This window comes from Alligator mississippiensis, chromosome 5 (genome assembly GCF_030867095.1).
Source record: "Alligator mississippiensis isolate rAllMis1 chromosome 5, rAllMis1, whole genome shotgun sequence".
In the NCBI taxonomy this organism is placed as follows: Eukaryota; Metazoa; Chordata; order Crocodylia; family Alligatoridae; genus Alligator; species Alligator mississippiensis.
Window position 1 is genome coordinate 40404182 of NC_081828.1, and position 26414 is coordinate 40430595.

The 26414-nt window shown below is 56.1% G+C and overlaps 5 protein-coding genes across 8 annotated transcripts; 2 read left to right on the forward strand and 3 right to left on the reverse strand.

Moving 5' to 3' along the window:
- Positions 1-400: 400 nt before the first annotated feature.
- LOC102562805 (RNA binding protein fox-1 homolog 1-like) lies at positions 401-16013 on the forward strand. 4 transcript variants are annotated; one of them, XM_019486564.2, is made up of 12 exons: positions 401-553; positions 3521-3760; positions 10760-10903; positions 11205-11258; positions 12013-12105; positions 12576-12636; positions 13242-13295; positions 13387-13519; positions 13951-13990; positions 14491-14558; positions 14719-14791; positions 14994-16013. In XM_019486564.2, exons 1-12 carry the CDS (start codon positions 467-469, stop codon positions 15036-15038), a joined length of 1092 nt encoding a protein of 363 aa, XP_019342109.1. In that variant the 5' UTR covers positions 401-466; the 3' UTR covers positions 15039-16013. The 4 variants fall into 4 exon arrangements, with proteins under 4 accessions (XP_019342109.1, XP_019342110.1, XP_019342111.1 ...); XM_019486566.2 differs by lacking the exon at positions 401-553 and adding an exon at positions 3022-3091; XM_019486567.2 differs by lacking the exon at positions 401-553 and adding an exon at positions 7738-7789 and having other exon boundaries at positions 3598-3760.
- A 3403-nt stretch (positions 16014-19416) lies between these two features.
- Positions 19417-21243, reverse strand: LOC102560480 (histone H4). The gene has a single exon (XM_019486563.2). The coding sequence runs from the start codon at positions 19998-20000 to the stop codon at positions 19689-19691; it is 312 nt and encodes a 103-aa protein (XP_019342108.1). The 5' UTR covers positions 20001-21243; the 3' UTR covers positions 19417-19688.
- Positions 21244-21253: 10 nt separating this feature from the next.
- LOC132250791 (histone H2B 5) lies at positions 21254-21771 on the reverse strand. Its single transcript, XM_059728242.1, has one exon. It carries the CDS (start codon positions 21725-21727, stop codon positions 21347-21349), a length of 381 nt encoding a protein of 126 aa, XP_059584225.1. The 5' UTR covers positions 21728-21771; the 3' UTR covers positions 21254-21346.
- A 282-nt stretch (positions 21772-22053) lies between these two features.
- LOC132250788 (histone H2A type 2-C-like) lies at positions 22054-22602 on the forward strand. Its single transcript, XM_059728239.1, has one exon. It carries the CDS (start codon positions 22119-22121, stop codon positions 22506-22508), a length of 390 nt encoding a protein of 129 aa, XP_059584222.1. The 5' UTR covers positions 22054-22118; the 3' UTR covers positions 22509-22602.
- Positions 22603-24425: 1823 nt separating this feature from the next.
- LOC102563035 (histone H4) lies at positions 24426-26067 on the reverse strand. Its single transcript, XM_059727656.1, has 2 exons — positions 26022-26067; positions 24426-24897 (listed from the first exon to the last, which is right to left on the reverse strand). Exons 1-2 carry the CDS (start codon positions 26065-26067, stop codon positions 24608-24610), a joined length of 336 nt encoding a protein of 111 aa, XP_059583639.1. The 3' UTR covers positions 24426-24607.
- Between the last annotated feature and the right edge of the window lie 347 nt (positions 26068-26414).

Below are 26414 nucleotides of genomic sequence, written 5' to 3' on the forward strand. Positions count from 1 at the left end.
GAAGCCTAGCACAGCCCTACATTACACACACATCACAAGTAGATCTACATAAACCCTAAACACCTCTTGTGGGGTAAGACTGAGTGTATGCATTGCTTTCCTATCCCGTGGTGCTTGCAGTGAGTGGTGAAGCAGGTTTGGGAAGCCCAATTGGGGGCGAGGGGGCAGCATATCTCTAGCAGCAGCCTGCAGCCACTGGCTGAGACCATGCCCAGCTGAGCATAGTTGTGCAGGGACCAACAGGGTGCTGGGCCCCCACACCTGTGGTAGCCTTGTGCTGCTGGAGGTCACGGCCCCCGCAGCTGTTGGAGCCTCTCAGTGGCACCATCTCAGCTGCCACTCAGTGCGCAGCTCTCTCTCTCTCCCTCCCCTCTAGTCAGTGCCAAATGCGCAGCTTGGGCCTCGCAGGCAGACCCTGCTCAGCTTATCAGGACCCTGGCTGGAACAGCCCGGGGTCCTCCGTGCTATGCTCTCCTCTCCAGCAGTGGTGCTGCACCCCTACAGCCTGCCCGTCTACCCCCAGGCTCCTCAGTGCTACCCCGGGCTGGTCCAGGTACACGTTCCCTGTGTCCGTGTGTCTTGTCTGTGTGTCTGTGCCCCTTGCTGTGACCTTCCGCCACAGGGGCCTTCATGCTGATGGAGTCCAGCTGGAGCTGGGAGCCCCACGGGAGTTCCTTGGGGCGTCTGCTACCAGCTCACTCCCGTCAACGCCACAAGGAGATAACCCCTTGCTCCTGGTATTCTTAGTCCTCTCCATCCCCTGGGAGGTCAGATAGTGGATGCAGAGCACCCATGTATGGGGAGAGCTATTTCCAGCTCTTGGTGGTGACGGAGGGGCCAGCTTCATGGCCTCTTTAGTTCCCATGTTTGCCTTGGTCCCTGGCCCTGAAACCTGGGTGATTTAGGTGGGGGGGAGCAATCTTGTGTTGCTGGGCTCACCCCAGGTGCCCCGCTCCCTAAGCCTCATGTAGACACACCTCCCAGGGCTCCTGTCCCTTACTGCACTGTGCCAGCTCTGGCCAGGAAAGGAGCATAGGGGTGGTCATCATCAAATAGGCCCTGGGACTAGCTTCCCTGAATGAAGGGGTGTTGGGTCTAGCAGTAACCTGCTCCCAGAGGAGGCTCCAATACCCCTGTACAGCCGTACTGGCTAAATGTCATGGGTGTGTGAGTGGGGGGGGGCCTCCAGCCCGTCCTCACATATAACACCCCAGCCCTGGCACTATTGTTGCGGGGTGTCCCCCAGGCCAGCTTGCTCCGTGCGCCTTCCCCTAGTCATGTCTTGTTTGGCTGCAGCGGGCTTTGTCCAGGCACCTCACGGCTGGGGTTTTTTGTGGCAGGGCAGGGCACAGCACCCCTTCTGTTCTGGGCCCACCCTGCACTTGGCAGCCCTTTCTCGTTCTGGAGCAAGGCTGGCGCTCCTGGCACCTGTTTCCTCCCACCCCTCTCTGACACCGGCTCCAGCTGACTCTGGGGCCTGCCCCAGGGAGCCTTTCCCATCTCCATAGTGGAGGCTGCGGTTTTGTGGGGGTGGGATTGGCATCACATTGGGTTCAGGGGAGAGTGTGTGGGATTCTGCCTGGATTGTACCCCATGAGCAGCCCCTCAAGCTCAGGCAGGGGGTGAGGGTAGGCCCGGACCAGCACAGGGGTGGTGTCAAGCTCAGGATTTGTTTCCTCACCAAGGCCTTGGGGCGTGTGCCCAGAGCCACAGCAAAGGATGGGGAGGGGGCTGCCTGGTTGGGGGAGGGGGCCCCCCGGTTGGGGGAGGGGGCCCCCCAGGTTAGAGATAAGGCCAGTGGGGCTGACAGATACCTGCCCCCTGCTGTGAGTGACCAGGGAAGGTGTTGCTATTTATACTGAGGGAACATGGCAGGAGCTGCCTAATCACACCAGAGAAGCTGCTTAGAGTGGCTGTGGGGGGAGGAAGGGGGTGGTTGTGGGGGGGAAGAGGAGGTGAATGTGTGTGGGATCCAGCCCCTCCCCGGTGCAGCTGGGGGTGGGGGTGGGGGTGTAGGGAGACGGCAGCCTTGCAAAGCAGACTCTTTGTTCCTCTGCTGGCCAGCTCAGCTCCCAGGGACATCCCAGGACCCTCCCCATCACAGGGCCTGCAGCTGTCTCCCAGTGTCAGAGCCTGGCTGGAGGCTCTGGCTGCTCCCTGGGGACCTGGTGCACCGCAAAGCTGGCTGGGAGGGCTGTTCACTCCTGGGGTCCCCCTGTGACTTCCCCCAACCATCCATCCACCAGCTGAGCAGGTTTAGATGCCTTAGTCTGGATGCAGTGATCTCAGGGTTAAGGGGACCTGAGGTACAACCTGTGCCTGCTTTGGTTGGAACTGTTAGCAGAATATCTAAGTCGGTAGTAGTGCCCTTGTGTCCCTAGCCTGTACCTTGGCCTCTGGGCATGTGCTCTGGGTGGGGCGGGGAGTCTCAGCTGGTGATTGTTGATAACAGGGGGGTGGGGGGAGATGGAGCAGTGTGGGGTGAGGTGGGGTGTTGTGGAGGGATGGAAGAAGGGCTGGGGGTGGGGTGGGTGGGAGGGAGGGATGGGCTAAGCTTGGGGAGGGATGGTGGTACAGAGAAAGGGGTTCAGGAATGGATAGATGGATAGGTGGATGGATGGAGGTTGTGTGAGGGGCTTGGAGAAAACGTGGGTGATGAAGGGAGGGATGGAGAGTGCTATCTGAAAGGGTGGAGGGAACATGCATAGGGGGACAGAGGGATGGAGAGAGGGGCCTCTGGGTTGGGAGGCTGGTGATGAGGGTGGTCTCCCAAGGGAGGGGGTGGGGGGACTAAGGCAGATCCTACAGCTGTCTGCACTTGAGGATTAGAAAAGCCCCAAACAGCTGAAGAAAGGCGACAGCCCAAATAGGGTCTGGGAGTTGATAAGAGGTGGCCAATGAGATGTGCCCCTCCCCCCCATGCAGCCCCGCTCAGCCCCATTGGCTGCTCCATGCAGGGGTCTGTACTGAGGAAGCCATATAGCCTCTGGACTAGACTGGGCAAGGGGCCATTTCCCCAGCAGCCCCTTCTGGGCAGGGCAGGGAGGTCCAGGGCAGCAGCTGGGATGGAGCTGGTGCATCGTGTAGATGGGTGGGACTGTGTGACTTGTTCGTGACTTGGGGCAGGGAGGGCAGGAGTCCTGGGTTCCATCCCAGATTTGTGTGGGGAAAGAGGCTGGGTCAGCAGGTTGGGGGCTGAGAACCAGGATGCCTGGGTTCTCTCCTTGGTCCTGGGGGAGTGAGTCTGAGCAGGCGGGGGGTGAAATGCAGGCCTCCTGGGTTCTGCCCTGGCTCTGAGAGGGGAGTGGGGTCTTATGGGTCGGAGCAGAGTGGGAAGTGAGAGGTAGGACTCTAACCTAGGCCTTGCTACCTAGCTGTACCATGTGCTCTGGGCAGCGGACCTGCCTTGGCCATCACATTTTCTTGTGTATGGGATACTGCCTGATGCTGATTAAGGAGAGGGGGAGGGGGGCTAGTCTCTGCTCTTGGTTTCACTTATTCCATCTTCTCTCCCTTACAGGGTAGCCAGGATGCAGCCACCCCAGCCGACCCCATGACGCAGACATACCCAGCCCAGTACCCCCCTCCTCCCCCGCAGGCTCGGCTGCCCCCACAGTACCACCCGCACGGCACTGCCCCAGAGTACCCAGCACAGACCCCCGCTGAACATGGGCTCCGCATCTACCCTGCTGGTCAGCCTCACCCAGAGCCCAGCACCACAGCTGAACCCCTTGTTCCTGCCCTGCCTCCACCTCCTGCGGTAAGTGCTTGAGTCCATCTGAGCTCCCTTCCCCTAGCAAGGGGATAGGTGGGGTGAAGGGGCTGCTTTGTGTATGTGACCCTTCCCAGCCACCTTACCCTGAAGGTCTTGCAGTGTCTTAGGGTCGGCTTCACTGCCCAGGGCAGTGGCAGGATTGGGGCCCAGCCCTCTCCTTTGTGTCTGGCACACCTCACTCCCCTCGGTATCACCCCCTTCCCTGTCCTCTGAATACACCCCTGGATCACCCAGGTATGGCACCCTCCCTGCCCCTTGAGCCCATCCCTCCCTGAGGATGTGCCCCACTCCCAGTGTCCAGAGTCAGAAGCTTCCCCTGGGGAATCTCCCCGACTTGGGGGCAGGATAGAGGTAAGAACTCTGCACCTCCTGCTTCCTGGACTAGTGCAGGGCGGGGGGCAGATTAGGGGGCTGGGACACCGTTTATTCATGCCCCCCGCAGGACCCATGGGCTGGACAACCAGGGGGCTTGGCTAAGGGAGGTGGAACTGGTTCTGTGGCAGCAGGAGGGGCAGGGTAGCCTTGTCTATATGGGGCCGGCAGAGATGTGGGTCCAGCAGCAGCAGGCATGTGTGGGGAGGTGGCCAGCAGAGGAACAACTCTTCTTGCTTCTCCCCTGTCCCAGCTGCAGGCTGGCTGAGGCTTGGAAGGGAGGAATTTCTCTGCCAGGTGGTGTGGTTGCCTGGCTTGGTGGAAGGGAAGAGGGGAACAACACTTCCTGTCCCACATGGCTTTGTTTTGGGTCCCAGGACCTGTGTCTGCACCCAGCTCCCGCCTCCTTTGGTCTCCCCTCCCTAAACTGCCTCACTCCAGCCCTGGTGGCCCAGCCCCCTTGGCTCCCTCACCCTCTTCCCACCTCCCAGTCCCAATTGTGCATTATCCCTGTCCTGGAGATGCTGCCCCTTTAGGGGGAAACGGGATCTGAAACTGAGGCACCCCTTGTGCACAGGGTGGGGACAGGGCTGCCCTTCTGCTAGACTGGTCTGTGTTGGTCAGCCCTAAATCCACCCAGGTTCATCACAGTGAACAGGGCAGGGGGAGCCGGCGCCCACTCCCCATGACCCATGGAGGCTGGTGGCTAGCGACCCTTTGCTGGGGCAGAGCAGGGCGGGGGGCAGGCGCCCTTTGCCCATTTTGGGTAGTGGCGCCTCACAGCCGACCGGGGCAGCTGCAGAGATCAGGTTCCCCTCCCCCCGCCCCCACAGCTGTTTATCTCCTTGTGGAACAAGTGGTACATTCCTGTCCCTGACAGCAAGCTAACAAACAGGTCTGGGAAGGACATGGTGTCCTCTGGCCTGCTGCTGAACAGGGACTGGCCCCAGGGAGTCCCAGTGATCCCTGGGCCCAGCCAAGCTGGGACCCTGTGTCCTCCAGGCTGCTGGTGAACAGGGGTCACCCCCAAGGAAAGGCTGGAAACTCCCATAACAGCCTCTGCGAGGTCTGAGTCCCAGCATCTGCCCCCAGAGAGTTGCCAGGTGCCCCCAGAGGTCCTGATCTCGCAGAGCCCCAGATGCTGTGGCCCTGTGAGCTTGACACTCACATCCCACAGTACGAGAGGTCACCCTGCCATCTCCTATCAGCCCAGGCAGAAGGGAGCATCCCCTCCGCCCTGTCCCCTGTGCCCTGACACCGACTGACTGGGCATTAGGGGCACCCTTGTTTATCCCCTGCATGCGAGGGGTGCTGCTATGGATTCCATGGCCATGGGGCCTTCCAGTGTGTCCAGTCCCCACCCCACCCTATCCCTGTGTCTGTCCCAGTCCCCGGGTGGGATCCTTTGCACTGCTCATTAGCAGTGAGCACCCTAGGGCAGAGGGAGCTGGCTTCACCTCTGTAGCTGCCCTGTCCCCCTGATCCTGGGATCCCTGATTAAAGGCTGGCTGCTCACAGTCAATGCCCACCTCCTCCCCAACCTTCAGGGGCATTTTCATTCCTGAGAAAATCCCTGGAGCAGAGATTCCCCTTCCTCCCCCCTACCCACAACTGGGGCATTGTAAAACATACCAGAGAGCCTCTTGCTCCCTGCTCCACCTGAGATCACCCCCTGTTAACCTCCCGCTGTGATTGGTAAGGCTTTCTAGGCTAGCCAGGGCTGAGCCTGTCCTGGGGCTAGAGTGACGCCAAATGGCTTGAGGCAGTAAAGAACTCTCTCCCTCCTCATGGGGACACAGGTTTACCCCTGCCCACCCTTTCCTCCCCTCCCCTCCCCTCCCCTCCCCTCCCCTCCTTCTCTTCTACAGTCCTTTGGGGTTGATTCCTCTGGAGCTGTGGTTGGTGCAGTGGGGTTTCCTGAAGTCCTTGGACAATATTGGGGTGTGCCTGTAGCAGGGGGAGGCTGCATGGCCAGATTGAAAGTTAGGCCACTCCCCATTTCTCTTGTGGGGCTGGGCAAGATGGGGACCTTCCCCCAGCAGCTGGGTGCTAGACAGGCTCTGAGTGGAATGGAGGGGGTGGGGGAAGCTTGCCCTACTGAGTGCTCTACAGGCCCTGACTAGCACTGTGAGGCTCTTGGCACCTGGCTGCACCCTTTTCAATCATGGGTGGTGCCCACAGGGGGAGGGGTCCAGCAGAGGCCCCATTAGGGTCTGTGGGTTCTTTGCAAGGCATGCGGGTTGGGGATCTGCTGGGCATGGCGTGGAACCCTGAGAGGTCTTGTTTGAGACCAAATTGGGGTGGTGGGTTAGTGTTAGGTTGTACAGTGAGGGTGGCTGTGTGTCCAGGCACTATTGCCTGTCCCTTGCTTGCTTTAGGGTTTTCTGTGGGCTGAGGCTAGTGAAATCAAAGGGACCATCTAGAAGCTCTGCTGCCCTGCTGTCCTGTGTGTCCCCCTTTCCTTTGCCCTATGGGTGTAATGTCTACAATGGGGGGAGGGGGGGAGGGAGCAGTCTCAGGTGAGAAGCCTGTATGTGCTACTCTAGTGTCCTGTTGGTAGCCCGTGGCAGGGAGGGGCTGGTGTCCTGGTCCTACTGCTTTTGCCCCCCTTGGTGCCTGGGTCAGGTTAGTTTAGAGCTATGGTATCAGCATTGCAAACCTCCATGTCTTTTGCCCAGAAGCCCTGAGGTCATACTCCAGTCCCTTGTGGGTTCTGTGCTCCCTTGGCTTTGGGTCACTTGCTTTTCTCCCCTTTGGGCTATGAGGTCAGTTTGTCCCCATAATCCCCTGACTCCAGAAGCTGGAGGTTTAAGAGAAACACCAGCTAGAATGAGGGGCAGCAGCCCTGTGCTATAGTTTCTATGGGCTACACACTCTGTTAAGTGGATTCCATGGGAAGGGAGGGTCCAGTTTTGACCTGAGGAGTGATGGGGAGTTGTGTCCTGCCAGCTGGGACTGAGCTATATCTGCTGAGTTTATTCAGGGGCAGCTTATTCTGGTATGTGAGCAAAGTAATCTAAGCACTTTTGTGCTGGTTATGCTTCCTCTGTAATGGGACTCTTGCTGGCACAGTGATGTTTAGCTCCAGCTGAATTCCCTTGAGACCAGAGGAGTTTGCTGTGTGGTGGGTGACGGGAGGGGAAATTAACCTGGTGGAGGGAGAAGGTAGAATTGAATGAGGGGGAACATGCTTAATGTCTGAGAAACAGGATTTGGGTTACCCCCCCCTCCAGGTCAGAGTGGTAGTGGGGCTGAGCCAACAGCTCATGTAGCCTGTGTGGAACAAGAAGACACAGCCAGGGGCTCCCTGCCACTGACCCTTCCTGGCTCTCCTCTCTCCAGCCACATCTGACTGGCTCTGTCTTTGCATGTATGAAGTGAGGGCAAGGCAGGGGGCATTGCATGGCATGAGTGCCCCCTTTCGGGGACCTATGGCAGAGGTTCTGTTTTGGGCCTACCATATGCTGCCCTGATGCTGCCTCAGCCATGGTGGCTAAGACATGGTCGCAGCCCCACACACAGCCTGATCTGATGCCTCTCCATTTGCAGCCGGGCGGTGAATGACTGTGTCTCTTCCCCTCTTTGGCTAGGGCCTCCCCAGGGTGCTGGCGGCCATGTTCACGGATCTCCCGGCAAACGCAGGTTTTGTCCCAGGCATCTTGGAATCCATCACGTTTCTCTGACTTTTAGTCTCATTAATCCAGGATGAGCCTCAATAATCCCTACTCACCCCAGCGTCGCACCTGCCTGCCTTGGTCCCTATGCACCTCCTCCCCCTACCCCAGCTGGCTGGTTATCCTCTGCGGTGAGCGAGGGCTTCGGTAGGGGGCTACCTTGGTTGAACTTGTCTTTAAGTGTGGAGTGTCAGCAGCATTAGGGCTGTGTCTATGGGGGTGGGGGATGTGGGAGTACAGGAATAAGGGCCTGGTAAGGAGTTCTAGGAAGAGTGAGGGGAGGGCTTGAGCCAACCCCTTAGCTGGGAGTCCCTGGGTAGCTCAGGGCAGAGATGGGATTGGCTGCAGCTCATCTGTTCGTGTGGCCGGGTGAGGGCTCCAGGGTTGAATGTGATGTCAGTAATGTGGTATGAGCAAACAGCACATATCTGACACTTGTACATGTAGTGCCCCCCGTGTGTGCACACATGGACACTGCACACACCTGCAGGTTTGTGCACCCATCCTACCACCATGCATACTGCTGCCAGTCTACTCCGCAACCCAACATACACACTGAGTGCATACTCCTTGCTGCACATGCCCCTGTGTGTGTGTTCTGCCTTACACCTTGCACGCGCCCATATTGCAAATCCTTTGCTGTTCACCCTTCAGGTTTGCACACTGCCTGCACATTCCTCACTGGCACACACACACTGTATATACAAACATGCACCTGGAGAGCCTGTCTGGTGGGCACTGCAAGAGCACTGAGCACTGTTTAACATCTTCATCGGCGACTTGGACGAGGGGGTGGAAAGCACGCTGTCCAAGTTTGCTGATGACACTAAGATGTGGGGCGAGGTGGGCACACTTGAAGGGAGAGAGAGACTGCAATTAGATTTAGACAGACTGCAAAAGTGGGCAGATGAGAATAGGATGGGGTTCAACGTAGACAAATGCAGGGTGCTGCACCTTGGGAGAAGGAATCCACAGCATACAGACAGGCTGGGGAGTTCCCTTCTTGAAAGCACAGAGGCAGAAAGGGATCTTGCAGTCATCGACTCCAAGATGAACATGAGCCGCCAATGCCAGACTGCAGCCAGCAAGGCCAGCCATACCTTTTCATGCATCCAAAGGTGCATCTCAAGCCGGTCCAGAGAGGTGATACTCCCCCTCTATGTGACTTTGGTTAGGCTGCAGTTGAAGTACTGCGTCCAGTACTGGGCGCCGCACTTCAAAAGGGATGTGGTCAGCCTGGCGAGGGTTCAGAGGAGGGCTACCTGCTTGGTGAGAGGGCAGCAGGACAGGCCCTATGAGGAGAGACTGAAGGACCTGAATCTGTTCAGCCTCAGCAAGAGGAGGCTGAGGGGGGACCTGGTGGCTGCCTACAAGCTCATCGGGGGAGATCAACAGCAAATAGGTAGAGCCCTTTTCTCCCCAGCACCACCTGGGGTGACAAGGAACAATGGTCATAAGCTGATGGAGAATAGGTTTAGGTTAGAGATCAGAAGGCAATATTTTACAGTTAGGGTGGCCAAAATCTGGAACCAACTTCCCAGGGAAGTGATCCTCGCCCCTACCTTGGGCAAATTCAAGAGGAGGTTGGATGATCACCTGTCTGGGGTCTTGTGAACCTAGCATTCATTCCTGCCTGTAGCAGGGGGTCAGGCTAGATGATCTGTTCAGGTCCCTCCTGACCCTAGCTACTATGAAACTATGAAACACGCACACATGGACATGCAGGTAAGTGCACACAACCTCTGCATGCACACGGCACCCCACATGCACCACGCATATTTATAAGGTGCCCATGCCTTCCACCTGCTCCTGCTCTCACACATCTCTCCCCACCCCATCTTCCTTCACATATACCCCCAACCTGGTGACAAGAGGTAGGGAGAATGTTAAAGACAAGTTCAACCCCGTGACTTCAGCCTGGTTAATCAGTTTCACACATTCTGACCCAGTGGCCATGGTCCACGTGTGCGGTGCCCCTGGCAGCAAGCAGACACCCCCTGGATGTGGCATCTTGGCGCGTGCATTGTGGGATGGCTGAGTACAGCAGCGTGGGGCTGAGCTGAGCATGGACAGAGGAAGAGAGAGTGGATGTAGGGCTGGGCACGGGTCTCTCTGTTTTCTGGCGCAACGGGAAAGCTGGGCCCAATCCACCCCGTCCTTTCTGTCCCCTTCTCCCACCCTACCACATAACCTCCAGCTTCTCTGTGCTAACAGTCCTGCTCGTGCCAGTGTGTGTGCGCCCGGGTACTAACACGATGAGCCAGGAGCTGTGTGCGTGCGTGTATGTGTGTGTTCTGGTGCCTGCTGGGTTTGCTCCCTGGTGTGAAGGGGTGGTGGGGAGGGGGCTGTGGGCTCAGCCTTTGGTTGTTGGCATGGCAGGGACCCCAGCCCATGGCATGATACCATGGAGGCTGAAGGGTCCCTCCATTGGATCTCTGTGGATTCTCTCTCTGGCCCTGTGGCTGGTATTGTTGTCTTAGTCTGGCCTTTCTGTCTTTGGCTGGAACCAGTGCCAGGGGGCTGCATGCCCATCTCCCAAAAGGTGGTGGCTTGACCAGCCTTGAGATCCTAGCTTTGTAGGGAATGGGGAGGAGAAAGGCTCCTTCAGGGTCCCCAATGGAGGAGAGTCCCTCCTTAATTTAGGTGCCCCGAAGGGATGTGGGAAAGATCCTATAGGGGAAGGATGGGGGTCAGAGATGCCTCAGCCCAGGGGCTAGAGCTGTTACAGGGGAGATTGGGTGATGGAAGCAGGATTTGGTTTGAAGAGGGCCCCTGGAGGGCATTGTGGGGAGGTCTTGGGAAGCATGGGGGAGCAGGGTACTTTGGGGAGGGTGTGTGTGTGCAGGAGGAGCCCTGGGGTTCCGGTGGGTGTAGCAGGGACACCCTGGAGTTTCCTTGCCCCAGCGCTGTCCGGTTTATCTCCTGGGGTTCCCTCCAGCCCACCGAGGAGGGTCCTGCAGCCGACCTGACCCCAGAGGCCCCGGAAGCCGAGAATGTCGAGAGCAAGTCTCAGCCCAAGCGGCTCCATGTCTCCAACATCCCCTTCCGCTTCCGTGACCCTGACCTGCGACAGATGTTTGGGGTGAGTCATGGGCGGAAGCCAGCTGTTTTTGGAGGGGCAAAGGGCCAGAGGCCTGTGGGGTGCAGGGAGTTAGGGGGAGCAGTACACCTGTTGCCCAGGAGCTCAGGGTGAGGGGGTGGGTGGCCCACAGTCCTGGGACTTGAGGGGGTCCGGTGCTCTGCGTGTGTGTGTGTGTGTGTGTGTGTGTGTGCGCGCGCGTGTGTCTGGGGCCCATGGCTCTCTCCAGGCTTGGGGTCCCCTGAGCCCTTGGGGGGTCCCTGGAGCCCTTCCCAGCCCTGATTCCTGCTTTGTCCTTTTCAAGCAATTCGGGAAGATCCTGGACGTGGAGATCATCTTCAATGAGCGTGGCTCTAAGGTGTGGTGGGCACCAGCTCAGAGATGGGGGCGGGTCTTGTTCAGGGGGCAGGATAGTGGGGGGGAGGTTCAGTTTTGAACTCTTTAAGAGGTAACTGTAATGCAGTGGGGCCACAAGCAACAGCGCGCTGTCCTAACATAGCCCCATGGAGGGAGGTTGTTATTTGGTGGTGGTGGTGAATCATTGCAAGGCTCTGTGTGGGTCATTGCTGGGACTGTGGGATGTGGCTGCGAGTGAAGGGGGCTGTTTGCTGTGGGGGTGTGTGTGTGGCAGGGGGTAGTTGCAGCAGGGGTGTCACTGTGTGTGGGGTGGTTGTGTGGGGGGGATCACTGTGAGGGGTTGGCTGCAAAGGCTTTGGTGGGGGTATCTGTAGGGGTTGCCGAGGAGATTGCAGGGGTGGTGGCATTAGGGGGTAAATGCTCAGAGGGGCAGCAGCCACATTGGGCCAAGGGCAAAGAGGTGGGGGAGCACTGGGCACACTACTTGATACACCCCAGGCCCTTGAGGGGTAGGGGGAACCCCAGGAGTGGGTCAGGCTTGGCCACTAAGCTGAGGACAGTGAGTGGCAGAGAGTTGCAGAACTGACCCTGGAGATGGAGGGCAGGGGTGGGGTGAGGCCAGCTCCTCCCAAAGCTACACAGGTTTGGAAAGTCTCCACTGGGAGCCCAGGCCAGGCCCCAATTGCTCCTGCCTGGATGCTCTGCATCTTGGGTTGCACCCCCTGTGACCTCCTCTGCTTATCCCTGTTCTGTAGGGCTTTGGGTTTGTGACCTTTGACAGCAGTCAGGATGCTGACCGGGCCCGAGAGAAGCTGAACAGCACCATTGTGGAGGGCAGGAAGATCGAGGTGAGTGCCCTGTGGTGGGCCCAGGGGTGGGTTTCAATTGTAGAGCGAGGGGCTTTGCTTTGGGCCTGTAGGGGGTGAAAGGTGTGCATGGAGGTAAGAGAAGGGTACGGGTATGGAGATGGATGTGTGGGTTCGCAGATACGCAGTGTGAACTGTGTAATGGGTTTGTAGTGTGCTTTGAGCTGCCAAGTGAACCAGAGGGGCCACTTTGCAGTGTGTTGGAGGTAGAGTTATATAGATGTGTGTGTGTGTGTGTCTGTATGTATATATATATATATATATATATATATATATATATATATATATATGTGTGTGTGTGTGTGTGTGTATAAATATTTTTGCAAAAAAAAAGAAAGGGGGGGGGGCGGTTTAAGAGAAGGGCTGGAAGCTTTGCTTTGAGTCCTGGAGGATGTTTGGGGGTAGCTTCGCTGCCAGGCTGGATTAATTAAGCTGCCCTGTGTCCCCTGCAGGTGAACAACGCCACAGCTCGTGTGGTCACCAAGAAGCCCCCAGTGGCGCCTGTGGTGAACGGTAGGTGGGCAGCAGGGGTGAGCAGTGCTTTCCCCCTGGCCCCATGGCTCTGTCCCTGCTTTATCCATAGTCCAGCTGAGCTGCAGTCCTCTCCCATCCTCTCCTGTGGGTGCATCACAGCTGTCTCCTGCCCCTAGCACCTGCACACTCTAGCTGCAGCTAGGGATATGCTATAGGCTCCTAGCTGCATCTAGCAAAGGAGCAGCTTTGGTAGTTGTGTGCCCAGCTGGGTTGAAAGGAAGTGAAACAGGGTGCAGAGGAGAGGCAGGCACACAGAGGGACCATGGCTGGGACACTTGGCCTGGAGGTGGAGGTCATGTACCTGGGAAGTCCTTGTTCCCAGGGTGGAGGGTAAAGCTGGTTATGTTTCTGTCCTGGCTAGAGAGTGGCAGCTGGGAATTTTCTATTCTCGGGGATGAATGGGGTGGTTGAGGAAGCGACATCCTGTGCTTTGGGGGGGGCAGCATGTGGCTGGGATGTCACTGGCTTAGTCACGGGGAAATGGGTGCTGCCTTGGGAAGGTTGGTGCTGCTAAAGGTTGAGGGTGGAAGCTTCTGTGGTTGGGGGCACTCCAGTCTCAGGCTGTCCTCTCTCTTGGCCTTTAGGCTGGAAGATCAACCCCATGGTTGGAGCCGTCTACGCCCCTGACCTCTACACAGGTGGGGCCTTTCCCCTCCCTCCCTGCCACCCCTATTTCACCCCTCCCATACCCTTGCACTCACTTGCGCTGACTCTCTACTCTGTTCCCAGTTGCCAGCATCCCCTACCCGGTGGTTGCACCTGCAGCCCTGGCCTATCGAGGGGGCTTGCGGGGCCGGGGCCGTGCTATGTACAGCCCGATCCGGGCAACACCTGCCCCATCACCTGTCCCCGCCTATGGCAGGTAAATGAATTGGCAGCTGCCAGGGGGCAGGGGACCTTGGGACTGACTGGATGGAGATGGGTAGTTGGCTAGGGGCATCAGTATGGAAGGATGGGGGGCATGGAAAAGGTTAATTAGAGTGGGGAATCAGTGACTGGGACAGATGGAATGGGGAGTGGAAGGGTAGGGACTGGGGCTGCCAGGGTGAGGGTGAGCATGGGGGTGGGGGTGCTGACTGGGGTTGTGGGATCGGGTGGCTGTGTCTTGGGCTGAAGGGGTATCAGTGAGATTGTGGGGGGTGTATTTTGCCCAAGATGTGGGGGTGTAGTGCAGTGGGTGACTGTCAGGGGGAGGGACTGCAGCATGGTGGGGGGGGTGCTGTGTATGGAGGAGGTGGGTGTCAGTGGGCCTGGAAAGTAGTGCCCAGGGTCATGCCCTCCTCTTTCCCACAGCGTGGTGTACCCGGATGGGCTCTATGGTGCTGATGTCTATGTAAGTCCATTCTGCTCTGTGCCCAGTGGCCCTGGTGTGTATGTGTGTGCGGGGGGAGGAGGCATTGACCCTTGTGCTACCAATACCTGGTGCATCCCACCCCCACCCAGGGCCTCACCTTTCTGGTGCTGGGTCACATTGGGCTCTTGGAGTACCAGTCCCCAGCTTCTGTGATGGCTCATGGGGCTGGGGTTGACTGTCCGTCTGTGCGTGGCCCATCTGATCCCTCTGAGCTCTGCTTCCCTGGTGTCCATGTGCACTCCTCTGTCAGTGCTGGGGCACTGCAGCCCATTATACCCCTCAGAGTCCCTTTTCTCTGAGCATACACAGGCATTTTCTTTCTTGCAACAAGTCAGGGACAGCAGGGTGAGGGTGAAGCTGAGGGAGGGGGTTGCAGCAGAAACCTGGATCCTTGCTGGAGGTAGGTAGGGGTTGGAGTTCCTTGGAGAGCCTGGGAATGCTCCAGGGTGACTCCCACACTGCCCTCTCTGCCGTTTTAGGGCTACACAGCATATCGAGTGGCCCAGCCTCCTACAGCAGCTGCAGCAGCGGCTGCTTACAGCGATGGGTAGGTACTGCCATGGTGGGGGATGGGGGTGGTTTTGGCTTCCCAGGGTCCAGCCACCGGTGTGTGTGTGTGTGTGCGCACACGTGCATGTATGTATGTGTGTGTGTGTATAGCACCTGTCGTAGCAGAGCACCACCTGACTTCCTCTCTGCTTCCTCAGGTATGGCCGAGTCTACACCACGGCAGACCCCTATCACCATGCTGTTGCCCCGGCCTACGGTGTTGGAGCCATGGTGAGCAGCGGGGGTAACTCCCACTCCACCCTACCCCAGTGGGGCATGCTCCTGGACCCCTTCCTCAATCTCTGCCCCTTCTGCCCTGCCCTGCCTAGCCCAGCCACCCTCCACCCCTGCACCTCATGAAACCCAAGGGCTGGCTCCCTCTCTCCTGTATTATACCCCACCTACTGCTGCTGACAGCTGTCTCTCCCTACAGGCCAGCCTGTACCGTGGAGGGTACAACCGCTTCACTCCGTACTGAAGGACCAAGCACCAGGGACGCTAGCAGCAGCAGCCAGGAGGGGCCTGGGCAGCTGACAGACACGTGGACAGTGGGGGTTTGCTGTGCTGGCTTCTGACAACTCTGTGAAGGGGGAGCTCTGGGGACTGAGGGCAGAGGAGGGGGCACTGTGCACTGAGACTCCTGCTCCCAGCACAGGGCCAGGGTGGGCCTAGGGCTGCTTGTTAGCTAGAAGGGAGCCCTGCCTTACCCCCATAACCCAGAATCCCCTGCGCCTCCTGTCTCTGTCTGTATCACCTGTTACCCAGAATCTCCTGGGGGAACTGTACATGGGCCTAATGCCGGCACCTCATAGGACTCCTACATAGCCCCAACACCTCATCCCTATTACCCAGAATCCCTTGGGACTTCTACCTGACTCCCCCAGTATCTTACCCAGAATCCCTTGGGGCCCTTGCCCAGCCTTAGTGCCCTATTCTGTTACTCACAATGCCTTGAAGCTCCTGCAGTGATCCATGGAGACAATGGGGCAGGTGCATGCTGAAGGTGACAGCACAGACTACTCTGGAGTGAAACAAGGGGTGAATTTGTCCTGTGTTCAATACCCAAAGCCAGTGTGATGCCTTGGGGAAGGGCAGGGGCAGTGGGGTTGCTGGCTGAAGAGGCAAAACTGGAGCTCCCATAAGGGTTGTGGTTTGACTGCAGACATCTCTGCAGGCAGCTGGGGTCACTGACTGCCCCTCTCCAAGCCTGGGCTGGTTTTCTCTTCTCCTTCTCCACAGCCATATCCTCTCCACCCTCATCACCCTTGCTTCCCATGCACTCTCCTGGGGGCCTGCTGAACCGGGCTGCCTCACTAGGAGACATGAGCATCATCAGAGGCTGAGGGTTTTTCACTGTGAATGAGCCAGCCCCTTTCCCCAGCACACTCTCAGGGACAGTTCACTCTCATCTCTCACCATTTCCTGTGTGTCAATAAAGTTCTCCTCTAAGTCACCTCTGCTCTCTTGCTGTCCCATTTGCTCTCGCTGTGCCTTTCATGTTGTGACCGTGTCTCCTGCCTTTCTTGAGTCTCTCCACTTTCTTTCTGTCTCTCTCTCTTTGAACCCACTTCCAGAGCATTTTGCATCTGCAGTAGGGGTCTTAGCAGGAGTCTGGGTCTCAGCAGTGCTTGTTATTAGTCAGGCCAGAGGCCAATAATGCCCTGAGACCTCACGCACACCTGTCTTGGTCCCTGGCTGTACGGCCCCCCTGATAGCCTGCCCCATCCAAAGCCTGGGAGAATCAGGCTCATTGTCTCTGGATGCAGACATGTGGCACACAGCAAACAGATTCTACTCTGGACTAAAGCAGAGTGGACACCCAATGCCTGGCCCTACTAAATAGAAAGTCCCTGGAATCCAGGGTAAAATAGCCCCTTGCAAAATGAGTAGTGAGTTTAAATGGTGGGAAACAGCAATGTAGTGTGTCTGCTGGGACAGCAGTGACTTCACACATCCTGGCTCTCCTGAGACCCTGTGGCCAAGGCTTGGACTAGTGACTGGCTTGGGAGGGCTGGGCCTGCGTCTGCATCTACCTTTGGGGTAGAATCCAGGGTAAGTGACCGCCCCACACTAATCATGCCCTGTGCCCATGCCCTGCATTTCCTGGCTCAGTCCCAGCCTGGGGACTATGAGGCTTGTCTCATGCTGAGTCCCCCATGCCCTGTGCCTGGACTGGCTCTAGCTGCGACTGGGGAGAGTGGGAACATGGCTGCTGCAGGGAGTAGACTGTGGCAGCCCTGGAATTGATGCCAGGATGGGGGTGGGGGAGGGGGGGTTAGTTGTGGGCAGTGGGGCTGCTGCAGAGAGTAGCGAGGCAGTTAGCTGTGTCAGGGTAGAGTTGCACTTTATAGACTAACTGAGTGGGCGATGCCTAAGGCTTTGTGAGCAGCAGATACAATGATGGGCTGAAGCTGGAGCAGGGGAATTGGAGGGGAGGGAGCTATGCAAGGGAGCACCAGGTTCCCCAATGCTTTTATCAGGGATGCGTTTCCCAGGCTGCCTGGCCCAGGCCTGAGCTGCCTCATGGCTGCACGTTCTTGCTTTTTGGACTACTTCCCCCGCTGCCCCCGGCCCCTCCTTCACTTTCCTAGGCAACCCTTCTGCCCCACACCAGCTCTCAAGGCTGGGCTGTTGTGCCCCTGGCTTGCCCTTTGCAACCCACTCCCTGCCCATGGCACCAGCCCAGCCTTTCCAGACCCTTTTTTTCTCTGACTCTCCCATGCTCTCAAGCTTGCTGTCTCCAGCCTTGGGCCTCAGTGGCTGCTGCTTGCATGCTCTGCTCACTCCTGCATGCACTGTTCTCCCTTTGCTTGGCTGCATGATCTCCTGGGTGCACCCTGCTGCTCTTTTTCTCTCTCCATTGCTTCTCTCAGCCCTCTAGCCTGTCTGCCCCCCCCATTCTCTCTCTCTTGCACACGTGACCCAGCTCTTGCATGCACTACTGTTCTCTTTTGTCTTTATTGCTTGCCTGTTCCCTTCTTTGCATGCCTGACTTGCCACCCTCTCTCTTTTGCACGATCTGCTGCTCACTCTCTCCTCTCACCCTCCTCTGTGCTCACTCTTGCTCTTTTCATTCCTCTTTGCTTGCTGCACCATTTTTGCTCTACTTGTGCACACCTGATCCTCTCTTTGCATGTCTGATCTCTCTCTCTCTCTACTGCATGCACTGCTGTCCTCTCTCTGCTCACTTAGCTGCAGACTGGTATGGAAGGGGAAGCATGCAGCAATCTTTTCTCCTCCCACCATCCCTTCCAATCTCTGTCTTCCATGCTTCAACCCTGATTTCCTTTCACTCACCAGCACTGTAGTCAGAGATTGGACTGGGAGCAGAACCTAGTGGCTTGTTGGAATCAGGGCAATCTGCACTCAAGTGCTTTATTTGCTAGGATCTTACCCCCCCATCTCTCTCCCTCCCCTTCCAACCACACATGCCCCCTCCTTTGGCCCTGCTGGTGGTATGGAGTAGCCAATCCTCCCCACTCCTGTTGGCCTTAGCTTCTGCCCTGGCTGAGACTAAACTAGGCTTAAACATGGGTGTCAGGCAGCGATTCCTGCCCCCACTTCCCTGGCTGGAGGGGTTGGTTGGTTCCGGTCCCCAAAGGGAACCTTGATTCAAGGGAGCAACCTTTGGTTGCACTGAGACTTGACCTTGGCTAGCTGGATGGGAAGTCCGGTGTGCTGGAATGAACCAGCCTACTGGGCTGGTGGAGGATGGGGTTATGCTGCAGATGGGGCAGGTGCCAGGACAAGGCCCCTCCCCCAATCTGGGTACCCCCCCTGCCACCCAAGTTTCCTCCTAGTACATTTTACAGGAGGAAGAACTCCTGGACATTGGCCCAGGAAGGCACTTCCTGGGGTCTTGTCTGCTCCACCCCCTCTGCCAAGACACAGACCACAGGGGATTTCCAATGGTGGAGGAATTGGGTTTTTCTTTCCTCCTGTCTGCCCTACCAGCCAGGTCCTTTTAGGCCAGGGGGGCCTCACCACATGCATACCATACACACCCTCTCCAGCTGCCAGGTAGCCTGGCCTGTGCCCCTTGCATGTCATATTTGGGCTCAGCCTGGGGAGGGGTGTCTGCACCCATGTGTGGTGCTAGCTCTGGTGTGTCGTTGTGCTGCATTTGTCTTCCTCCTGCTCTCCCTCATCTCAATAAACGCATCTGTCTCACTTGAAGCTGTGCCTCTTACTGGCTGGAAAAAGCAGCATTGGCTTCTGCTTTAGCCGCCTATTTTGCAAGCAGCCTGACTCACAGATCTGTCCTCCCCACATGGCTGAGGTGCCTACTGGGAGCCCAGGCATCCTGGGCACCTCTCAGGGCTCAGCTGAGGCAACCAGGGTAGTCCTATTGCAGAGGACTATGCTCATTCTGGCACCCCACTGCCCTGGCAAAGGGCACTAGAGAGCTCAGCAGCTTTGCTTAGGTCCCACATGTCACTTACACTAGCTCCCCATGGTTGGGGGCTGGAGGAGCTCCCTCACTGTCTGGGCTGGAGCTTAGGCATCAGAGATCAGCCAGGGAAGGCAGGAAGGGAAGTAGCTGCAAAGAATTTATTTCCCTCACTACAGCCTGAGGGGCAGCAAATACATATTAGCATATGCAAAATAATGGGTGAATGTTAATAAGCCGGGGCGGAGCGAGAATCGGAGCGACAGCTGAGAGCACTGCCGCGGGAGAGCTGTAATAGTTGGGGAGCGCTGGGCAAACGCAGCATCTGCTCAATGCCTGGGCCACCCCCAAGATCAACATTGCCCCGTTGCAGGGAGGTGGGTATACAGGCTAGCCAGCCCCCAGCGAACCCAACGCTTAGAGGGAGACATTTGCTAGAAGAACCAGCGCTCTCTGTTACCGGAGCCAAAGAAAACAATAGATCGTTTATTTTTGTTACCCTGACAAGATCCGTTATCTACTACACGCGCACCAGTAACTTGCTTTCTCCCCAAATACCAAGCTAAGCGGAGCTTAAGCTCTCGGTTTGTAAAACACTCGGCTTACAAAATACTATTTAAAGCATTGACTGAGAACGAGCGTCTCTCTCGAAAGAGCCCAGCTCTTTCCGTGCAGAAGTGAGTGGCCCTTAGAAGGGCCTTTGGGTCCAACAGCTGTTCTAGGTTTCTTTCGCGAGGCTTAACCACCGAATCCGTAGAGGGTGCGGCCCTGGCGCTTCAGGGCGTAGACCACGTCCATGGCGGTCACGGTCTTCCTCTTGGCGTGCTCCGTGTAGGTAACAGCGTCGCGAATGACGTTCTCCAGGAAAACCTTCAACACCCCGCGGGTCTCCTCGTAGATGAGCCCCGAGATGCGCTTCACGCCCCCGCGGCGGGCCAGGCGGCGGATGGCCGGCTTGGTGATGCCCTGGATGTTATCGCGCAGCACTTTACGGTGCCGCTTGGCGCCTCCTTTCCCCAGCCCCTTGCCGCCCTTCCCGCGTCCAGACATTTTCGCGTCCCCTCCAACTAGATCAGTTACAAACGATCAATATAAAGTCAAGAAACTGTCGTACGTACATATATACGCGAGGTGCGGACTAGAGAGAAAACTGGGGGCTGCAAGGCGGAAATGACCACTGCACTCCTCCCCACTGGGTGACACAATTTATTTCTTTCCAATCAGACACCGACTATCTCATTCTAGCCAATCAAAAACAAGTCAGTAACTTTAAATTCAAATAACAAAGTTTTTGGCTCCCGTTCGGGAGACAGAAGCCGGTACTACAGCTCTGGGGTGTGTTTGGCGCGTCTCTCACTGGACAAAGCCGTTTCGCTCTTGACTCCGCAAACAGCCGGGCTGGCTTCTTCCCCTTGCACCAGCTCCCTACAGATCTGTGCTCTGATAATCGTAGAAGCACATTCAGACCAGACAGCAGCTAGTCAAATCATCTCACATGACGCTGCTACTGCCCCCCACCCCCTTAGATCTTAGAACTAACCCACTTCTCTGTGACTAAAGCCACAGCGGGATAGTTGCGTCCGTTTTCTTTCGTTGCTTCCTGGGATAACATCCTTAGTGCAACAATAATAACGCCGTCAAAGGCCATTTTCACGGTTTTATCCTTGCCCACGCACGACCCTTGCATTGGAGGAAGGAAGGAAGGGAAGGAGAAAAGCTTCGCTTCCCTGAACCTGTTTTCAGCTTCGAGTTGTATACATCAGCTTGCCTCCAAGATGACTCTTCTCGGAAACCTGAGGGTGGGGAAGGTTTGGCTCATCTAGCTGAACATCTGAGAGCTGCTACCTGCCCACACCTACAGCTACACCCTCCCCCCATCGTTTTAGTAGATACCTTTTTCACATATTTTTTAAGATCAGGACACCAACATCACCTCAGCACTACTACTGCTTTAATGGTTGCTTTTCACGATTCCGTGACAAAGATCACCTTTCTCCATTACTCCAGGAGGTAGGCTCTGATTACATCAGCACAGACAGGCCTCGCCGTAAGACGTTAAAAACTTCAAGTGCAAGCGCACACCTTCAGTGTAAATGAGTGACTTCCCAGGACACATTAAGTTTCATCCCTTCCTTAGAGAAAACTCACAATACGGCTGAATAGCATTAAAAAGGGATTATTAAGACACAGGAAAAGTACTCAGATCTTTAATTCACAGCAAAGGCAAGTCACTTGTCTCCTTAAAAACAGAATTGGTTTGTTACTGAACTTCACATAAACTAAAGTGTAAACGTAACTATTTACGTAACACGACTACAACTCTTCCATTGAAAAAGTAGGTGGCTCTTAAAAGAGCCTTTGGGTTTAGAAGTTCTAGGGACGAAGCCAGAAGCAGGTTACTTGGAGCTGGTGTACTTGGTGACAGCCTTAGTACCCTCCGACACGGCGTGCTTGGCCAACTCCCCGGGCAGCAGCAGCCGCACGGCCGTCTGGATCTCCCGCGACGTGATGGTCGAGCGCTTGTTGTAGTGCGCCAGGCGGGACGCCTCGCCGGCGATGCGCTCGAAGATGTCGTTCACGAAGGAGTTCATGATGCCCATGGCCTTGGACGAGATGCCGGTGTCGGGGTGCACCTGCTTCAGCACCTTGTACACGTAGATGGAGTAGCTCTCCTTGCGGCTCTTGCGCCGCTTCTTGTCGCCCTTCTTCTGGGTCTTGGTGACGGCTTTCTTGGAGCCCTTCTTAGGGGCGGGCGCGGACTTAGCAGGCTCCGGCATCTTGCAAGTCGCTCACGGCACCGCACAAAGCAAGTGAAAAACCTCTGCAGCACGCCCCTCCTTTATAGGCCGCCATGCAAATGAGGTGAGCCAAACGGAGCCGTCGGATTGGCTGCTGAGGCAGCGCGGGGCCTCCGGCCGGGGCGGCACACATGCAAATCGTTGTGCTCCAAGTCCGGCACTCCTATTGGTAAGAACGGCAAGCTGTCTCTCCATTGGTCGGGCTTAGCAGTCTCTTTCTCATTGGCCGCTGTGGGCAGCTGCGCGCTCGAGCCTATCAGAAGCCGCCGTCCTGATGCGCTCGGGTTGATAAAAGGGCGGGCGCGGCGCTCGAGCTACTAGTGCAGCTTTTCCGAGCAGCGGTTTCGTGTGTCAGCACAGCAGAGTTGAGATGTCTGGGCGCGGCAAACAAGGAGGCAAGGCTCGGGCCAAGGCTAAGTCGCGCTCGTCCCGCGCTGGATTGCAGTTCCCGGTGGGCCGCGTGCACCGCCTGCTGCGCAAGGGCAACTACGCGGAGCGAGTGGGAGCCGGCGCGCCCGTGTACATGGCGGCCGTGCTGGAGTACCTGACTGCCGAGATCCTGGAGCTGGCGGGCAACGCGGCCCGCGATAATAAGAAAACGCGCATCATCCCGCGGCACCTGCAGCTGGCCATCCGCAACGACGAGGAGCTGAACAAGCTGCTGGGCAAGGTGACGATCGCGCAGGGCGGCGTGCTGCCTAACATCCAGGCCGTGCTGCTGCCCAAGAAGACCGAGAGCCACAAGCCCAAGGGCAAGTAACCGTGCTGCTGCTGCCCGAGTCCTGCTTCGACCTGAACCCAAAGGCTCTTTTAAGAGCCACCCACAACTTCATAGAAAGAGCTGTTATTTCTGAGTTTGGTTATCTTTTACTTCAAATCTTAATTTTTTTCCTTTTGCAGAAACAAGACCCATAACTGGGTTTTGGTTTAGTCGTAAAAGACAGGGTGATTCAAAGCCCCGGGAAACCAGACCAGGATTAAAAGAGCTGTCTGGCCGAACAACCAACGCAGTCAGAGCCCTTCAACAAAGCGCGTGCGCACAGCGGGAACACAAAAGCGGGGTGTGGCTGTGCGCGCCCCTTTCGTAGGGCAGTGTTTTTTCTTTCCTGTTACGCTTTGTACACACGGGACGGCGAGTTTCTCTGAAAGTCAGGTCAGAGTCAACCCTCCTGGGCTTGAATAAGCCCAAAACCTAATGCACTAGGACGGAGCCTCCCCTCCCCCCAGCTCAAAGCCCTTTGCAATCTGCGGCGGGTGCTGTTTCCGGAGGAGGGAGAGGCTTCACATTCCCGAGGGGCGGGCTCCTTACTGCCCAGCCCTCCACAGCGCTGGACTTTCAAGCCGAACAGGTTTTCCGGGCGGGAGAGGCACTTTCTTGTAAACCAGCTTGAAACTCAGACTGGCCTGTTAGTGCTGGTAGCGGGTTCGGGCGGGGAGGGAACACCTCCAGGGGCCAGGCTGAATTGAAACCAAAAGCCCCCACGCTGAGTTTGAAACAAAGCCTGCCCCTGAGCAGAGGAAGGAGAGCTCTGTGCTGTGTCCCGGCTGCAGACAATAGAGTTTTTAATTCGGGCAATTCAGCTCTACGGGAAACAAATGAATTCCCTGCTAGTTGTTGCCAACGGGCAGAGGCGCCTGTCTTTCCTTTGGAGCCCAACAGAGGCCGTAGTGTCATCATACTATGGTGTGTCCCTATCATGGGTCGGGCATTGCCCCCAAGACCCCTTCTTTTAGGGCAGGATCCAGTCACTCACCCCGACCTCCAAGGCTCTGCGGTGGGGAGGGAAGGAGAGTGGGTGGATGTGGCCAATGTCTATACCAAGGAAAGGCCTTTGAAGAGAGTAACTTGAGCAGCTGCACTTTCCTGAGCTGCAGAGCTTGGCAAGCAACGAGATAGGGGCTATGAGCTTTGATGAGTGAGGTTTAGGGGGAGTCCAGGTGAGCTCCTCTTCCCAGAACAAATACCAGCTGGTCTTGGCTTGCCTTGCAGCCCAGCTGGTACTTAAGGGCACAGCTTGTCCAGTTTGCTGAGGGAAGACTAGGGACCGTGATTCCTAGGTAGGGAAATTGGCATTGGGGTCTGGAGCTTTACCCAGCTGGGCTCAACAAAGACAAAGGTGGCGCTTACTGCAGCATACGCTTACGCTGCTAAACTACAGGCCTAACTGGTTAGGTGTGCACCCCCAGCCAGCATTTCCCAAACCTAGCAGCTACTTTCAGGCCCCGCTGCAGGTCCCCTTCGCCAGCTGTGATGCAGTTCACTTGGCTGCGTTCGCTCTTCTCCGAGCAGTTCTGTAACCCGCTCTGCATCACCCAAGCGTTTGCCACCTCCCTGGAACCTCAATGATCAGTGCTGGGGGGCTGCCCCCATGCCCACCTACTGCAGCTGCCTCCCTTACCCTCACTGCAGATTCCCCGAGCTGCGTGAACCAACGGGGGGGACCCATAGAGGGGTGTGAAAGTACCCACCTGCTTTGAGAAATGCTGGCCTACAGCAAGAACCTGCAGGCGATGGACTCGTGTCCCATTTCTTGGGTTACACTCAGGTTAAGTCAATTTCAGTAGTGTCCTCCCTCCTGCAGTTGCTTCCTTCTCGGACCATACACAGCATCTTCCAGGCAGAGCAGCACCAGCACCAGAACGAGAACCACAGCCCCACTTGAGAACCTGTGTTCTGCAATATGAGTGATTGTCAATTATAGGTAAATACACGGATAGGCAAGCACATATATAGGACTTTAAAACATTTTGATGTAAACTGTTCAAGGCTTCCTACTAAAAACAAGCTCAGCTCTTTCAATGCAGATGTTGGTGGCCCTGAAAAGGGGCTTTGCGTAAAACAGTTGAAGGGACTTTGGATTAGCCACCGAATCCATAGAGGGTGTGGCTCTGGCGCTTCGGGGCATAGACCATGTCCGTGGCAGTCGTGGTCTTCCTCTTGGGGTGCTCTTTGTAGGTGACAGCGTCACTGATGACGTTCTCCAGGAAAACCTTCAGCACCCCATGGGTCTCCTTGTAGATGAGCCCTGAGATGTGGGCCAGGCAGTGGATGGCTGGCTTGGCGATGCCCTGGATGTTGCGCAGCGCTTTGCGGTGCCGCTTGGCACTTCCTTTCCCCAGCCCCTTTCCACGATCAGACGTGTCAGCAACTGTGGTAGAAGTACACAACGTAGAAGTAACCGTCACGAAAGAAGAAACCACTTTATAGAGGCTGTGCGAGTGTTGGACCAGAGAGAAAACTGACAATGAGCAACAGTGACCACTGGCCCTCTCACAACTACTTGCCTCACGGCTCACCAATCAGATACCGAGTATCAGGACCAATCCAAAATCTTATGTTATCTTTTAAGCCTCAAAAGCTTTGGTGCCCTCTGACAACAGGACTTTAATTATTAATGCCAAAAGGAATTAATTAAGGGCTTTCAGTCCTGTGTGATACTCTTGGTATCTGAATTGCCTAGAGGGAATCAATTCAAGCTCTGGCTTTTCGAATGTCTGTCCCTAGCCATGAGGTTCAACAAGGACAAGTGAAAAGCTCTGCACTTAGTATGGAACAATCCCACACACCAGTACTGGCTGGGGGTTGACTAGCTGGGTAGCAGCTCTGCAGAAAAGAACCTGGGGGCTACGATGGACAATAAGCTGAATATGAGCCAGCAGTGTGCCCTTGTTGCCAAGAAGGCTAACATGAGCCAACAATGTGCCCTTGTTGTGAAGGAGGCTAACAGCATACTGAACTGCATTAATAAGAGCGGTACCAGCAGATTGAGGAAAATTCTTCCCCTCTAGTTGACAGTGGTGAGGCCACATCTGGAGTACTGTGTCCAGTTTTGGGTCCCCCACTACAGAAAGGATCTTGACATATTGGAGAGAGCCCAGCAGAGGGCAACAAAAATGGTTTGGGGGCTGGGGGACATGAATTATGAGGAGAGGCTGAGGGAACTGGGTTTATTTAGTCTGCAGAAGAGAAGACTGAGGGGGGATTTAATAGCAACCTTCAACTGCCTGAAGGGGGTGGTTCAAAAGAGGGTGGAGCTGGTCTATTTTCAGTGGTGGCAGATAACAGAACAAGGAGCAACAAAAAGTCAAGTTGCAGCAAGGGAAGTTTAAGTTAGATATTAGGAAAAGTTCTCTCACTAGGAGGATATTAAGACCCAACTAGATTAAAACCTTGGCTAGGATGAGGTCCCTTCCAACCCTAATTTTATGATCAGTAACTTGTTTCTTGTCCTGAATTAAAGTGAGTTTGGAAACTTAGGCCCACAGAGCTCACCTTGCCACAAGGCCGACTCCTCCTTCAACACACAAAAGAACGTCATCCCCAATACCCGTTTCCTAAACGGGCATGTTTGCATTTTCTCTTGATTACCTTTTATGAGTAGAAACTGCACCCAGTGAGAATCAGCACAGGCCCCAGTTTACCTGCTTTAAGACGCGTCTCAAAATTCCCCTCTTCCAAAATGCATTCAAGTAAATTATAGGCTGCAACGAACTAGAAGGTAGAGAGCTGTGTTCATTCCAATCTAACCAAATACGGATTTTCCATATCTCAGTGTATTTTGGGTTTACTCTGTATTTTTCCCTCTCCCATTCCCTCATTTAATTATGCAAGTTGTTGCATGTCATCTTTTAATATAAACCTCATCTGTCAGGACCCATCATTTAT

Excerpts from the sequence above, each read along its gene's own strand:
- LOC102562805 (XM_019486564.2), top strand. The coding sequence starts at position 467 with ATGCTCTCCTCTCCAGCAGTGGTGCTGCACCCCTACAGCCTGCCCGTC. Across the intron at positions 554-3,520 it reads GCTACCCCGGGCTGGTCCAG|GGTAGCCAGGATGCAGCCAC; the intron begins GTACACGTTCCC and ends TCTCCCTTACAG. Across the intron at positions 13,520-13,950 it reads CCTGTCCCCGCCTATGGCAG|CGTGGTGTACCCGGATGGGC; the intron begins GTAAATGAATTG and ends TCTTTCCCACAG.
- LOC102560480 (XM_019486563.2), bottom strand. The coding sequence starts at position 20,000 with ATGTCTGGACGCGGGAAGGGCGGCAAGGGGCTGGGGAAAGGAGGCGCC.
- LOC132250791 (XM_059728242.1), bottom strand. The coding sequence starts at position 21,727 with ATGCCGGAGCCTGCTAAGTCCGCGCCCGCCCCTAAGAAGGGCTCCAAG.
- LOC132250788 (XM_059728239.1), top strand. The coding sequence starts at position 22,119 with ATGTCTGGGCGCGGCAAACAAGGAGGCAAGGCTCGGGCCAAGGCTAAG.
- LOC102563035 (XM_059727656.1), bottom strand. The coding sequence starts at position 26,067 with ATGACGTTCTTTTGTGTGTTGAAGGAGGAGTCGGCCTTGTGGCAAG. Across the intron at positions 24,898-26,021 it reads GGAGTCGGCCTTGTGGCAAG|TTGCTGACACGTCTGATCGT; the intron begins GTGAGCTCTGTG and ends CTTCTACCACAG.